The sequence below is a fragment of the Heptranchias perlo genome, chromosome 31 (genome assembly GCF_035084215.1).
Source record: "Heptranchias perlo isolate sHepPer1 chromosome 31, sHepPer1.hap1, whole genome shotgun sequence".
In the NCBI taxonomy this organism is placed as follows: Eukaryota; Metazoa; Chordata; class Chondrichthyes; order Hexanchiformes; family Hexanchidae; genus Heptranchias; species Heptranchias perlo.
This window is the reverse complement of record NC_090355.1, coordinates 25,821,260-25,837,633: the sequence shown is the minus strand read 5'-3', so window position 1 is coordinate 25,837,633 and position 16,374 is coordinate 25,821,260. Positions and strand designations below refer to the sequence as shown.

Below are 16,374 nucleotides of genomic sequence, written 5' to 3'. Positions count from 1 at the left end.
AAATGCATAGATTCCCATATTCAGTCAGGCTAGAATTAATTGGAATGATGCTGAAACATATTAGATGTGAAATCCCATTTGTTTTATTCCTGTAGACAGAAGGTGCACTATCTTTTACAACCCAATTGGAGATAATAAGCTTTTAAAGCTCTGCAGTGGAGATGAGTGCAAATGTATGAAAGGTACAAAATGTATTTTATTTGGTTGAATTATTATATTTACAAGTATTGTTTAGGAAACTGTATGTAATAATAGAGTATTGTGCGACACCTAAATACAAAGAAAATGAACTACCAGTTCCAGTTTCTATTTGCACTAATTACTTTTCTGGTTAATTATTTTTAATGTATTTCTACAAGCCAATTATAGGATCCTGTTTTACATCTTAAAAGTTGTTGTATTTTGTGACTTATGGAAAGACTGCAGAGTAAATTAAGATATTAAACTATTTATATAATTTACCAATCTCAAGGACAATTAGGGATGGGCAATAAATGCTGGCCTCGCCAGCGGCGCCCACATCCCATGAACGAATAAAAAAAAACAAGTTTTATTTCAAATTAAAAAATAGAATATTTCACTTAGAATTCTTGTTTGAGGAATACTCTTGGTAGAAGTTAAACAAATTGATTTCTACTTAATATGGATGACTGTACTATTTTGTATGTAGTATTTATTTGGCCTGTTTTCAAAATGTAGTCTTTTTAAATCTTTTTTCTGTGGATTAGCGGAGTGCAGTGAAATGCAGCCACCATTGGATATAACTCTCCTCGCCCATGATAAATATAAAGTTGCATGCAGTAAAAGGCCAGTTTATGGTAAGTATTTTGAATCTTTGAGACTTACTGTTTATTCCTACTGATTAATAAAATCTATTGTTTAGCATAATTAATACGTTACAAAGCTACAATTCGACTAACAGAGCATTTTTCATTTCTCCAAGTCACTTGGCTTAAACAATAATTGTCAAGCTTTACTGTTTTTTCTGGTATACTTCATTGTTTACTCCTCAACAGCGCTGGAGAAACTTATCGATTCCACTTTTTTATCGTGATAGTCACAGCATTAAACACTTTCATCAGGTGTGGCACTGATAACATGCAATGCAGTAGTCCCCTCATATTCTTGTTGCCCCAAAAGTACCTTGCTCTGACTCAAAAATAGTCCCTACTACCCTATCGTAACAATATCATTTCCCATGTACTTTTCCTCTGTGGCAGTAGAGTTTTGTACAATAAGACCAATATCCACTTGCAACTGAATTTAGACTGCCCTAACTTATGTTACTTAGGATTTTAAATTTAAATTTGTCATTTGTTAAAATTTCTTCCAGGTTTGTAATCAGTTGAATGTGCAATGAGGCCATTATCGGGCATTATCACAAAGTTGCACATCTCTGCTGCTAGAAACTTCTTCTTAAGTTTAATTAACATTTTAAGTAAAGTCTAAGAAAACTGTCACTCTGTAAAGATGCACACCAGAGGTGATCTGGTGTCTCGTGTACTGTAAACTTACCTCTACAGCCAGTGTGGCCATCTTTGGGTACAGTTTTTGGAGCAGCTGATCCAAGAACTGAAAGCTGTTCCTAGAGCTCCCAAAGTGATGGCAACGTCCCTTCAACAGCAATCATAGGAACATAGGTACAGGAGTATGCCATTTCTGCCATTCAATGAGATCATGGCTGATCTGTGACCTAATTCCATATACCTGCCTTAGCCCCATATCCCTTAATACCTTTGGTTAACAAAAATCTATCAATCTCGGATTTAAAATTAATTGAGCTAACATCAACTGCCGTTTGCAGAAGAGAGTTCCAAACTTCTACCACCCTTTGCGAGTACAAATGTTCCTAACTTCTCTCCTGAAAGCCCTGGCTCTAATTTTTAGGCTACGTCCTCTAGTCCTAGACTCCCCAACCAGTGGAAATAGTTTTTCTCTATCTACCCTATCAGTTCCCCTTAATATCTTGAAAACTTCAATCAAATCACCCCTTAATCTTCTAAATTCCATGGAATACATGGTTTTTGTACACAAAAGCAAAAATACTGCAGATGCTGGAAATCTGAATTTAAAAACAGAAAATGCTGGAGAAGCTCAGCAAGTCAGGCAGCATCTGTGGCTAAAGAAACAGAGTTAACATTTCAGGTCGAAGACCTTTCGTCAGAACTAACGAAAGGTCTTCGACCTGAAACGTTAACTCTGCTTCTTTCTCCACAGATGCTGCCTGACTTGCTGAGCTTATCCAGCATTTTCTGTTTTTATCCTAGTTTGTGTAATCTCTCCTTGTAATTTAACCCTTGTAGTCCAGGTATCACTCTAGTAAATTTACATTGCACTCCCTCCAAGGCCAATGTATCCTTCCAAAGGTGCCCTGAACAGAACACAGTACTCCAGGTGTGGTCTAACCAGGGTTTTGTATAGCTGTAGCATAACTCCTACCCACTTATTCTAGTCCTCTAGATATAAAAGCTAGCATTCCATTAGCCTTTTTGATTATTTTCTGTGCCTGTCCATGACATTTTAATGATCTATGTACATGGACCCGTAAGTCTCCTTGAGCCTCCACTGTTTCGAGCTTCTCACCATTTAGAAAGTACTCTGATCTATCCTTTTTTGGTCCAAAGTGGATATCCTTATACTTGCCTATGTTGAAATCCATTTGCCACAGTTTTGCCCATTCACTTAATCTATTAATATCTCTCTGTAATTTTATGCTTCCATCAACACTGCTTACAATGCTGCCTATCTTTGTGTCATCGGCAACTTGGATATGCGGTTCTCTATCCCGTCATCTAAGTCGTGAGTAAATACAGTGAATAGTTGAGGCCCCAACACAGGTCCCTGTCACATCCTGCCAATTTGAGTACCTGCTCATCATCCCTACTCTCTGTCTCCTGCCACTCAGCCAATTTCCTAACCAGGTTAATAATTTGCCCTCAATTCCATTAGCTACTTTAACTAATAGTCTCTTAGGGACTTTATTGAATGCTTTCTGGAAGTCCATATAAACAACATCCATAGACATTCCCCTGTCCACTACTTTAGTCACCTTTTCAAAAAAATTCAATCAGGTTCGTTAGGCGTGATCTACCCTTTACAAATCCACGCTGGCTCGCTCTGATCAGCTGAAAATTTTCAAGGTGTTCAGTCACTCTATCCTTAATTATAGACTCTAGTAATTTCCCGACAACAGATATTAAGCTAACTGGTCTATGATTCCATGGTTTCCCTCTCTCACCTTTCTCCAGGTGCCTCCTGGAGGAGACACCTTCATCCCATTTGGTTTAACTGGATTCAAACTCAAATTCTATAAGTAAAAAAAATAGTTCCAACCTGCTTGATTTTATTTGTTTTCTCAAGAATATATTAATCCTTAAAAATATTAAAACTTTTTTTGTTTTATGCAGCCTACAAAGTGAAAATTTTGTCTTCTGAGGAACAGGTTAATTTCATTAAGTACAATGCCTCTATTCTGGAAATATATATGAAAGGTTGGTACTTATTTTGGATAACATTTTGTCTGTATGTTCACATGGCCTTCATTTAACAAAAAAAAATTGGCTTATTGGTGGCTCAGTAAGTATAGGCCAGGAAAGGTACCTGGTGTCTTCCGAGTATGCTGACTTCAACAGGACAATGGTGGAGATGGTACAATTGTGCTTAGTGTTTCCAGGCTAGGGTGAGGAAAAATCAACCAGGTTCCAGCTCCTGAATGGTATCCAGTGACGTGTTCTGGACAGTGCGCACAAGAGGAAAATGTAGACATGAATACATGATGTGCCACTTTTTGCTCCCCAAACGTGAGCAAAGACAGGACTTTCATCTCCCAGGTGTGGGCAGGATAGGCCTATCTGCTGAGTTCCCTCTCAAAACTCATTGATTAAGCTCACAGATGTAGAATGGCCACTTGGGGAGGTTTTGGAGGGCTGTGCCAGGGGAAGTATACCCTATTTTGAGTTACCAGAGAGAAAAGGAAAAAATCGATGCAAGAAAATGTAATGGGGCAATAACACTTGAAATAAGTTCTGAATTATGAGCGTACAAAAGGGACGGACAGACAAAAACCAGCTGGTCCTTCAAGCCTGTCTCATCCAGTCATGTTCCAACTAAATATCATGATGGTCAATGCTCCCCAGCCACCATCACCACACTCACTGCACGAGCGAACAACTTATTCCTATGACCTTCTGCGAAAAGAAAGGAAAACCCCTTGACATCTAACCTAGTTCTATGCTTACGTAACTTCTATGCATGTCCCCTTGTTCTCCCTAACCTATCTAATTCAGATATTCTTTCCACATGGATACAATCTAGTCCCGTCATCATTTTAAATTCTTCAATCAAATTGCTCAAAGTGTACACTTTTCTAGAGTAAAAAGACCCAGCTCTCTGAGCTTAGTCATGCTAACTAAGGGTTTTTAAACTAGATATTAATTTAGTCAATTTCCTCTGAACCTTTTCCAGGGCCTCTATATCTCCCATCATGAGAGGGGACCAGAACTGAACACAGTATTCTAGATGAATCTGAACCAAGGTTTTGTACAAGGGCACTATGGTGCTTTTTGTTTTATGTTAGCTCATCCCAGCTATACCTCCTAATACTCTATTTGCTTTTGCTAAAGCTTCTCGGCATTGGTCATGAACCTTTAGAGACTCATGTACTATAACACTTAAGTCTCTTTCTCACTCTACAGAATTTAATTCAGAACCCAGCATGGTATGCACATGTGCATTAGCCCTACCCATTGCATAACACTACATTTATCCACATTAAATGTCATCTGCCAGACGGGGGCCCATTCCCCCATCGCATCTAGATCCAATTGTAATTTTTTTTTCTCATCCAGGGTTCTCGCGCTGGATTTGCCTCAGCTGTTTCACTTTATATAGTGGTGTCATTCATGCCTGCAATTTACTTTTCTTGTAGTTCTGTGAAATTATCTCTTTTCTCCCAAGGCTCTGCATGGCTTGTGTTTGGAAAGGCTAGAAAGCAGTTTACCCGCAGCCCTCCTACTTTGGTGTGCTGAACCAGCCTTCAGCCAGTGTATTTGAGGAATCAAGGGATGACCATCTCTGATTCTCTCCCTTACAGAGATTGGCACTTACACATGAGGAAAGATTCAGCTTACATTCCCCACTTCCCAGGGTGCTGAATATTCGTGTTCTAACACACTGCAACACCTTAACCCCTCCAGCCTTAAAATCATTACAGCTGAGGTTCAACTTAGTATGGGTCTGTCCAGCTTTAAGTGATGGGCATCAGGCAAAAAAAATGTGTGCAACCTGCATCAACCAGCGATGTGATGAATTTGAATAAGATACCCAATCAAGCTTCATGATGATTATTTTTAAAAATCTTTTATCTTGACATTCCAAACTAAAAATAGATTTGAAATAATAACAACAAATCCAATAAAGAAAATTGGGTACAGATTTGAGAGTTTATTAAGGTTATGGCCCCGATATTACCGGGAAGGCGGGATAGCGGTGGTGGGGGGGGGTGGGCAACTGGGCGCGTGGGTAACCCGCCCAGTAAAATCAGTCCGTTCCCCATGCAAGCACAGGTAAATTGAAGCCACTTACCGTGGCTTCCGGGTTTCACATCGTCAACCTGCGCAGCAGGCGGACTGCGCACCCGCAACACAGGCTGTCAGCTGGAGGAGCTCTATTTGCCCCAATGCTGCTCCTGCAGCAAACAGCCAAAATTATAGAATGGAGCAGACCGGGGAAAGGCTGTTCCCAGATTTACCGATGCCTCACTCCAGGTCCTACTGGATGGGGTGAGGAGGAGGTGGGATATTTTCTACCCGGCGGATGGGAGGAAGTGGCCTGTCTCTGCCACCAAGAAGGCCTGGCTCGAGATGGCAGAGGAGGTCAGCAGCAGCAGCAACGTCTCCCGGACATGGATACAGTGCAGGAAGTGCTTCAATGACCTAACTAGGTCAGCCAAAGTGAGTACACTTACTCGTTCTCCTACACTCCGTCTTCCACATCACCGCCCCCACCTCACAAGTCCTGCACTGCCAACACTACTCTATCACATCACTCCTCACACCCACTCAAACCTCATCCTCAACTTACCTGCACTTCCTCACCTCCCCAGTACCCATCCCACCACTACCACTCAACCCAATCCTCATACAATGGCATGACTCTGTCTCATACTCACCCTCTGATGCATCTCTTTCACGGTCCGCCTCACCCAAACCAATGCATTCAGCAGTTGGCCACGTCACCAACCCTCACTCACTCCTCTCTTTTTTCTCCCCTTATAGGAGAAGAGAGCCCAGAATCCACGGGAGAGGGCGAAGACTGGAGGGGGGGGTTGCAACATCTGGTCATCCTCACAGACGTGGAGCAGGAGGCTCTGGAACTAAGCTGCATCCTCGAGTGCCTGTCCATCAGGGACGCCGAGACTACCACCCGACAAACGGCTGGTGACCGAACTTTAACATTCAGCACTCACAATAGCAAATGATGTTAACATGCCTTGCCATCTTCAGAACCTCAACATCTGCCATCATGCTTAATATTGCCTTCTGTTTTCTTACAGGGCCTTCAGCGACCGCCATGACGGCGGAGGGTGATTCCTCAGAGGACCAGCCGGCCTCTGAGGGAGCACTGTCGCATCTAAGCGAGCCATCCACCAGCGCAGATACACACACCTCGGTGAGCCCCGTCCTCACTTAGTTGGGGTCGCACACGGTGAGTCACCACACACACGTGAGCACGAGCAGACACTGGTGTCAGGGGCAGCTGTGGAGAGTCCGCGTCGGTGGGAGCACTCTTCTCCAGGCTCTGCTCAGCTGGACACAGATGCTGAACCCTGGGGGCCATCCATGAAAAGGAGAATGATCGAGGGGCAGCAGCGCATTTACGAGGTGCTAGAACAAGTGCCACGTGCACTCTCCACAATCACGCAGAGGATGGAGGAGTCCAACTCCTGCATGAGTGGAATGGTGCCACAGGTACAGGAGGGAATCTCTGACATACTGTCACAGGGACATGAGGGCATCTCTGAGATAGTGTCGTGGGTAAGTGCAGGAATGTCTGTGATGGAGGGAACGCTAGCCTCCATGGAGCTTCAAGCACGGCTCACCAATGAGTTCATTGAGGCCCTGACAATGGCCCTTCGGACTCGGTGAGCAACATTCTGCCGCCTTAAACAGGCAGGCAGATACTCTGGCACTGGACTTTCAAGGCTTCACACATGTCCTCCAAACTATCGTCCAGCAGGGTGGTAGGAGTGATGTGGGCCTGGCCCAGGAGAGGGATGATTGCAAAAGGGGACATGGAAGTGGGGACACCACTCAAAGTGCCCCCACGTCGCACCCGTTGCCCCCCCTCTCAACCAGTACCCACAATGCTGTCTCCTCTCCAGGTGGCCGAGTCTGCCCCTGCACAGGTGCAGGTGGAGCAGTCTTTGGAGGGGCCCTCACGGGCACCGAAACCCAGAGGGCGTGGGCCCAAAGCATCTAATCGGTCAGGGCATGAACAAGAGCAACTTGCCACTACCTCTGCTGCAGTCACAGGGGAAGCACCACGTAGGAGTACTCGTAAGCATAAGGCAAAGGTTTTGTGAGCACAAAGGGGATGCACAAGAGTGTTTGACGGTTTGTCATGTTTTTTATTTATATTTGATTTTTGTTAATGGCACATTAAATATTATTATTGTCACCACTACTGCCACGTCTTGGCCATTCTTGACTGGCTTGTGTAATAAGTTCCTTTCATGAGGTTCACCATGAACACCCACACTTGATGCCACCCATTGGGGTCACCCAACAGTGGGTGTACATGTAGTTGTACGACTATTTTGTGCAGGTGCCTGTGGCGCAGCACTGTGTTGTGGAGCTCCACGTGGCGGAGGTGGACGGTGTGCCTGGTGAGGCTGGTGATGTTGCTCGTCCTCGGATGAAGTGATGAATGCAGCTATGGCGCCCCCCCCATCCTGACAGTGTGAGTTTGAGGGGGTCCGCAAAATAGGTAAATGTGTTTGCACAGCAGAGTTTAGGGTATAAATTAAGAATTTTGAGTGGAAAGACAAAGGTGTTGCAGTCAAAACTTTGTCTGAAGTGACAGAGTGCCCTGCTGCAATAAATGAGGTTTTCCCCCCACCTGTCAAATAATCCTTTGCATCTCCCACTAGCTGCTGGCTGATACAAATCTGCTCCAAGAGGGAGTGTTTCCCACAGCACGTGAAACACGCTGAGGATCCTTCAAAATTGCACCCCTGCCAAAATCTCCACTCATTGAGGTCTGTCAAGTATCTCAAGTATCTGACTAACTATCTAAAGCAGCATCCCGCCGGCTTTAATCGCCGGTGGGAGTCCTGCATTCGGGAGCTGCCCGCGCACCCGAACATGTCACCGGGCTCCGAACCCGCTCCGGGATTCTGCCCCAACGCACCTGCTCAGCCATCCGAAAATCGGTCCCTATGTATCAGGGAAAGGTGTGTTTTACAAGCATTCTTGCAGTATCACTTCGTATTATATAAAGATTATTTAAACTTTCTTGAATTTATCTAAATATTAAGGCTTCAGTTCCAAGTATTGTGATACCTAACCAAAGTGATGACTTTTTATTACAGTTGATGAAGTTGAAGAAAACACAATTGTAACTTTGATTAAAAAGGACACTTGTTCTGATGTTACCTTGACCAAAAACCAGGCGTACTTGATAATGGGAAAAGCTAGCCTAAGATTTGGTTCATCGAGGAGATTTGTGTAAGTAAGCCCCACTTTGGGTCACTTGATCACTATTTCCTGAGGTATCCCATCTTCGTTTCTACTCTCCAATCTTGGTAGTGCCCTCCACTATGGAGGGATTTTCCCTCCCATGGTAGCATGGCTAAGCGCTTGCCCTTTAGATTTATCAATTTAAAACAAATAGCCATAATGGTCTGTTTTTTTTCAATTAGGATTTATACAATTAAATTTTGAAATTTTAAATGAATCTAGGAATTTTCCAAATTGTTGGTCGAACATTGAAAGCTTTCTATAATAAAATCTGTTACGTGCATATATGGCACTCATGCTTCAGTCACAGTTGAATAGCTTTATTTGTTTTCACTATTGGATTTTATCTAAAGTAACATCACTCTATGAATTAATTAATGGGCAGTAACATTTAATTAAATGATTTGAAATAATAAATTAAAACTATGGTGTCCCACAATTGACTTATACTTAATTTTTCCAGGTATGTGTTAAGAAACTCACCTGTTAAAAGTGTTCTCATTGAAGCACCACCCCATACGAAGATAATCACATTTTCACTACAGGCAACAATTACAGGACCTCATATTTTGTGTAAATGGAGAAATAACCTCTGCTTTTCGGGTTCCTGAAAATCAAACAACCAGGGCTTGGGGAGAAAGAGCAGAGGGCACCAGTATGAGGACGTGGCGTAAAGAGGGCAGGAATGGCAGCTCAACATTTCTGGTTACGGGGTTTTCAGACGAGATGGAGAGGGGGATAAAAAAGGAGGGGGGTGGCAATATTGGATAAAAAAACAATTACAACTGCGAGGAGGGATGATATGTTAGAAGGATCATCAAATTAGGCCATATGGGTTGAGCTAAAGATCAAAAAAGGGGCAATCACACTGCTGGGAGTGTACTATAGGTCCCCCAAACTGTCAGAGGGAGATAGAAGAGCAAATATGTAGGCAAATTTCTGAGAAGTGCAAATAGGGCAGTAATAGTAGGGGATTTCAACTACCCTAATATTAACTGGGATAGAATCAGTGTAAAAGGTATAGAGGGCTCAGAATTCTTAAAATGCATTCAGGAGAACTTTTTTAGCCAGTATGTAGCAAGCCCAACAAGAGAGGGGGCAGTTCTGGACTTAGTTTTAGGGAATGAAGCTGGGCAGGTGAAAAGGAGTACCAGTGGGAGAGCATTTTGGTGGTAGTAATCATAATTCAGTTAGATTTAGCATAGTTATGGAAAAAGACAAAGGTAGAACAGGAGTAAAAGTTCTCAATTGGGGAAAGGCAAATTTTACTAAGCTGAGAAGTGATTTAGCAAAAGTGGACTGGAAACAGCTACTTGAAGGTAAATCAGTGTCAGAACAATGGGAAGCATTCAAGGGGGAGATAGTGAGGGTTCAGAGCAAATATGTTCCCACAAAGAAAAAGGGTAGGACTGCTTCCTGGATGCCAAGGAGCATACAGGGTAGGATAAGGCATAAAAGAGAAGCTTATGTCAGATACCGAGAGCTCAATACTGCAGAAAGCCTACAGGAGTATAGAAAGTGCAGGGGTGAAATTAAAATTATTAGAGACCAAAAAGGTAACCTATGTGTGGAGGCGGAAGATGTGGGTATGGTTCTTAATGAAAACTTTGCATCTGTCTTCACAAAAGAAGGGACGATGTAGGCATTATAGTTAAGGAAGAAGAGTGTGAAATATTGGATGGGATAAACATAGTGAGGGAGGAAATATTAAGGGGATTAGCATTTTTGAAAGTAGATAAATCACCAGATGAAATGTTTCCCAGGCTGTTAAGAGAAGCAAGGGAGGAAATAGCAAAGGCTCTGACGATCATTTTCCAGTCCTCTCTGGCTACAGGTGTGGTGCCGGAGGTTTGAAGGACTGCTAATGTTGTATCGTTGTTTAAAATGGGAGAAAGGGATAGACGAGTAATTACAGGCCAGTCAGCCTAACCTCGGTGGTGGGCAAATTATTGGAATCAATTCTGAGGGACAGTATTAATCGTCATTTAGAAAGGCACGAATTAATCAAGGACAGTCAGCATGGATTTGTTAAGGGAAGGTCGTGTCTGACTAATTTGATTGAGGCGGTAACAAGGAGAGTTGATGAGGGTAGCACGTTTGATATAGTTCGATTTTAGCACGGCTTTTGACAAGGTCCCACATGGCTGACTGGTCAGAAAAGTAAAAGCTCATGGGATCCAAGGGAAAGTGGCAAGTTGGATCCAAAATTGGCTCAGTGGCAGGAAGCAAAGGGTAGTGGACGACCGGTGTTTTTGTCACTGGAAGACTGTTTCCAGTGGGGTTCCGCAGGGCTCAGTACAAGGTCCCTTACTTTTTGTGGTATGTATTAATGATTTAGACTTAAATGTAAGGGGTATGATTAAGAAGTTTGCAGATGGTACAAAAATTGGCCGTGTGGTTGATAATGAGGAAGAAAGCTGTAGACTGCAGGAAGATATCAATGGACTGGTCAGGTGGGCAGAAAAGTGGCAAATGGAATTTAATCCGGAGAAGTGTGAGGTAATGCATTTGGGGAGGGCAAACAAGGCAAAGGAATATACAATAAATGGGAGGATACTGAGAGGTGTAGAGGAATAGAGGGACCTTGGAGTGCATTCTACAGATCCCTGACAGGTAGATAAGGTGTTAAGAAGGCATAAGGGATACTTTCCTTTATTAGCCAAGGCATAGAATATAAGAGCAGGGAAGTTATACTACAACTGTATAGAACACTAGGCCACAGTTAGGCCACAGCTTCAGTGCAGTTCTGGTCAACACATTACAGGAAAGATGTGATTGCGCTAGAGAGGTTACAGAGGAGATTTACGAGGATGTTGCCAGGACTAGAGAATTTGAGCTATGAGGAAAGATTGGACAGGCTGGAGTTGTTTTCTTTGGATCAGAGGAGGCTGAGGGGAGTTTTAATTGAGGTGTATAAAATTATGAGGGGCCTAGATAGAATGGATAGGAAGGACCTATTTCCCTTAGCAGAGAGGTCAATAACCAAGGGGCATAGATTTAAAGTAATTGGTAAAAGGATTAGAGGGGAACTGAGGAGCAATTCTTTCACCCACAGGGTAGTGGGGGCCTGAAAGGGTGGTAGAGGCAGAAACCCTCACTGCATTTAAAAGGTGCTTGGATATGCACTTCCTATAAGGCTACGGACCAAGTGCTGGAAAGTGGGATTAGGCTGGATAGCTCTTTTTCAGCCAGCTTAGACACAATGGGCCAAATGGCCTCTTTCTGTGCCATAAATTTCTATAGTTCTATGACACACACTGCATTTGTCATTTTGACAATGTGGAGATGTGCTATCTTCATAGCCAGAAATAATTTTTTGCATTGCAGAGCACATGGAGGAATGCTTTATTTTTTATATTTTTTATATTAGGTATGAATACCCTTTGGACTCATCCAGCTGGATTGAACTGTGGCCTTCTGAGAAAGAATGTTCTGGAGATGCATGTGGAGTCTTCCTCCAGCAAATGACTGATTTTTCAATTGATCTTTTATTAAATGGATGTTGATGGACAGGAAAATGAGCTGGAGGCCCATTTGAATTTAAAATCTTACTTCTTATAGTTACTTTAGTCACTGTACCTTACTGTTTTTGTGCTGAATGAGGTAGCAGTTTATCAGAACGTTTTCTTAATAATAATGTTCTACGTATTTTGTTTGTTGCAGTAAAAAAAATTCTCCTTTACTGACGTACAGTGGCATAAAGTTATTTGCAGACGATGATGTCTTTCAGGCCACAACTTGATCAGAAGAGATTTTACATAGGTAGAAATCTTTATTCACAGTCACCAAACGTTTAGCATTAATATCTTTATTAGCCATTTCTAGCATTTGGTAGCGAAATGTGTCCAACTTTCTTAATGCAAACTGATGGATACCAGGAAAGTAGTTCTTAGAAGTTCATTTTATGAATGTCTGTGTCGCCCTCTTGAGTATAATGCAGCCACAATTAGGATAAAAGAAAAGTTTGTTATGTGGAAAGGTCTGTAATGGTTCATTCTACTATATTATTTCCAATTAAACATGAATGATCAAAATATGTCTTTATATTTTTTTCTGATTAAAACAACTACAATTTTTCTCCAGTTTTTTTTTACTGTTTCTTTAATTTGCCGATGAATGAGGTGACAATGGATCAGATATTTTGTGCCTCTGCCTGTGCCCCAGTGCTAGACGAGGGCAGCAAAGTGCAGTGCTCCTGTCCAGGCCCAGGAGCTCCTGAATTTCCTATCCTGGGGCAACCTTGGCACAGAGTCCGATCCTGGTTGGCAGGCCAACTACCAGTAGCTGGGACAGGAAATTGAAGACTATTCTTCAGGCCTTTCGTGCCTGAAGCTACATGTCGGGCCTCCGAGATCAGGACTTGCTGGCTGCAGATCTCCATCCCCAGTTATCTGTGGACATTCTGTTTTCGACCTACCCCAGGATTTCCATGACCCTCTGGTTTCCTTCTATCACCTCCATAGCAGCTGCTTCAATTTTTTTTAAATCTGAAGATACAAGATTGGAATAAGTTGCTAAGGCCACCCAATTTCGAATGTATTTAGGTGACAATTGTCTCCTGAAGTGAATCTTACGAGGCCGTAGCCTGATATGTCATATTCTGACATGAGCCTACAAGAGCAGTAATTTATTTAAATAGGGAATAAGATTGTGGTAGTTGGTAACTGCTCCTGATGATTTAACATTTTAATTCTGGAGGAGTATTAAAGCAACTGGAGGTTACTCAACATCACACTAATAATTTAGATGTAATTATTTCTTTAAAGTGCCCCTGTAAATATTTATAATCTTGTTATTGGCAGTTCAGAATTTCAGCCATGTCAAATAAAAGCAACTTGGAGGGGTGGGGAAGGAGAGGTTTCAACTGGTGATCTTTTTTAACCACTGAGGGAGATGTCTCACCAGGAACACCTCAGAAGATTTTGAGGTTGCCAGCGGGGTGGGAGTGAGAAATGCCTCGAAATGGGTGGGGTGACCTACCGCCCCATTCCTGCTGATGGTGTGGCAGATGTTATCTTCCAAAAGGCCTGCTGGTGGGCAGCTGGAGCACCCACCTGAGTCAGGCAGTAGGAGCTTTTGATACACATATCTTTGTGGGGCTAAGAGAAGCAGGAAGTGGTTCCATCAAGGCTGGACCAACACTACAATTTGCAGACTATACAAGACATTTTGGGCATTTTCCCAACAAACTAAAAGTCACACACATAAAATATGAAAATGTACCTAACCTCTCTTACACATAAGACAGATTATGAGCTCCGCTCAGGCTTCCCTACGATTACTGTGGCCACCACCAAAAAGGTGAATTCGTTTTTTTAAACCGTCCCGTGGAGTCAGGTGTACCCATCCTGGCTCCACAGCACTCCCGAGGACTGTTTCCGGCCCACGATTGCCCCACTCAAGCTCTCTCTCCTTCCTTCCCACCAGAACTTATGTGAGGGCCACTGCCAGTAAAGCAGGCAGTCCAAATTCGAGCCAGTCACACAGGCAGCTCGCCCCTATTGTTACAATGAGGCCCAAGGCCCAATTTCTGGCAGGCCTTGGGCCTCCCGGTTCGGATCCACACTGGACACGTGCCATCAGTTATGCACCCGAAAATGGCCCATAATAAATTTTTACTCCAGGGAGTGAGATTAAGGGGGTTGTGGCAGAGAAGCACTGGGCAGGATCTTGGTCCAGGAACTCAAGGGTGGGCTGGACCATGACTGTCTTTCCCTTTTCTTCATCAACCTCCTATTCATTATCCGCATAATCTTTCCTCCTCCTTATAGTCTCTCTTCCTCCTCCTTCTCAACATCATCCCTCTCATCCTGTTGCTGTGGTGGATCTGCAGGAAAGGAGGGGTGCAAGCTAAGAATGGGTATGTTTTTTTTTATTTGTTCATGGGATGTGGGTGTCACTGGCAAGGCCAACATTTATTGCCCATCCCTAATTGCCCTTGAGAAGGCGGTGGTGAGCGCCTTCTTGAACCGCTGCAGTCCGTGTGGTGAAGGTTCTCCCACACTGCTGTTAGGTAGGGAGTTCCAGGATTTTGACCCAGCGACAATGAAGGAACGGCGATATATTTCCAAGTTGGGATGGTGTGTGACTTGGAGGGGAACACACAGGTGGTGTTGTTCCCATGTGCCTGGTGCCCTTAAACTTCTAGGTGTTGAGGTCGCGGGTTTGGGAGGTGCTGTAGTGCATCCTGTGGATGGTACACACTGCAGCCACGGTGCGCCGGTGGTGAAGGGAGTGAATGTTTAGGGTGGTGGATGGGGTGCCAATCATTCGGGCTGCTTTATCCTGGATGGTGTCGAGCTTCTTGAATGTTGTTGGAGCTGCACTCATCCAGGCAAGTGGAGAGTATTCCATCACATTCCTGACTTGTGCTTTGTAGTTGGTGGTAAGGGTTTGGGGAGTCAGGAGGTGAGTCACTCGCCGCAGAATACCCAGCCTCTGACCTGCTCTTGTAGCCACAGTATTTATGTGGCTGATCCAGTTAAGTTTTTGGTTAATGGTGACCCCCAGGATGTTGATGGTGGGGAATTTGGCGATGGTAATGCTGTCGAATGTCAAGGGGAGGTGGTTAGACTCTCTCTTGTTGGAGATGGTCATTGCCTGGCACTTATCTGGCGCGAATGTTACTTGCCACTTATCAGCCCAATCCTGGATGTTGTCCAGGTCTTGCTTCATGCATGCACAAACTGCTTCGTTATCTGAGGGGTTGCGAATGGAACTGAACACTGCAATCATCAGCGAACATCCCCATTTCTGACCTTATGATGGAGGGAAGGTCATTGATGAAGCAGCTGAAGATGCTTGGGCCTAGGACACTGCCTTGAGGAACTCCTGCAGCAATGTCCTGGGGCTGAGATGATTAGCCTCCAACAACCACTACCATCTTCCTTTGTGCTTGGTATGATTCTAGCCACTGAAGAGATTTCCCCCGATTCCCACTGACCTCAATTTTACTAGGGCTCCTTGGTGCCACATTCGGTCAAATGCTGCCAAGGACAGTCACTCTCACCTCGCCTCTGGAATTCAGCTCTTTTGTCCGTGTTTGGACCAAGGCTATAATGTGGTCTGGAGCCGAGTGATCCTGGCAGAGCCCAAACTGAGCATCGGTAAGCAAATTATTGGTGAGCAACTACCACTTGATAGCACTGTCGACGACACCTTCCATCAATTTGCTGATGATTGAGAGTAGACTGATGGGGCGGTAATTGGCCGGATTGATTTGTCCTGCTTTTTGTGGACAAGACATACCTGGGCAATTTTCCACATTGTCGGGTAGATGCCAGAGTTGTAGCTGTACTGGAACAGTTTGGCTAGAGGCGCGGTTAGTTCTGGAGCACAAGACTTCAGCACTACAGACGGGATGTTGTCGGCGCCCATAGCCTTTGCTGTATCCAGTGCACTCAGCCGTTTCTTGATATCATGTGGAGTGAATTGAGTTGGTTGAAGACTGGCTTCCGTGATGGTGGGGATATCAGGAGGAGGCCGAAATGGATCATCCACTCGGCACTTCTGGCTGAAGATGGTTGCAAACGCTTCAGCCTTGCCTTTTGCACTCACGTGCTGGACTCTGCCATCATTGAGAATGGGGATGTTTACAGAGCCTCCTCCTCCCGTTAGTTGTTTAATTGTCCATCAC

The 16,374-nt window shown here is 43.8% G+C and overlaps 1 protein-coding gene across 1 annotated transcript in view; it reads left to right on the top strand.

Moving 5' to 3' along the window:
* The window catches only part of c5 (complement component 5), a 95,590-nt gene extending 82,818 nt beyond the window's left edge, over nucleotides 1-12,772 (top strand). The window contains 5 exon segments of the mRNA XM_067969425.1: nucleotides 96-182; nucleotides 729-818; nucleotides 3,408-3,491; nucleotides 8,591-8,726; nucleotides 12,109-12,772. Of these exon segments, the coding sequence (XP_067825526.1) occupies nucleotides 96-182; nucleotides 729-818; nucleotides 3,408-3,491; nucleotides 8,591-8,726; nucleotides 12,109-12,244 (533 nt within the window). The 3' untranslated portion in view covers nucleotides 12,245-12,772.
* The last annotated feature ends 3,602 nt before the right edge of the window (nucleotides 12,773-16,374 follow it).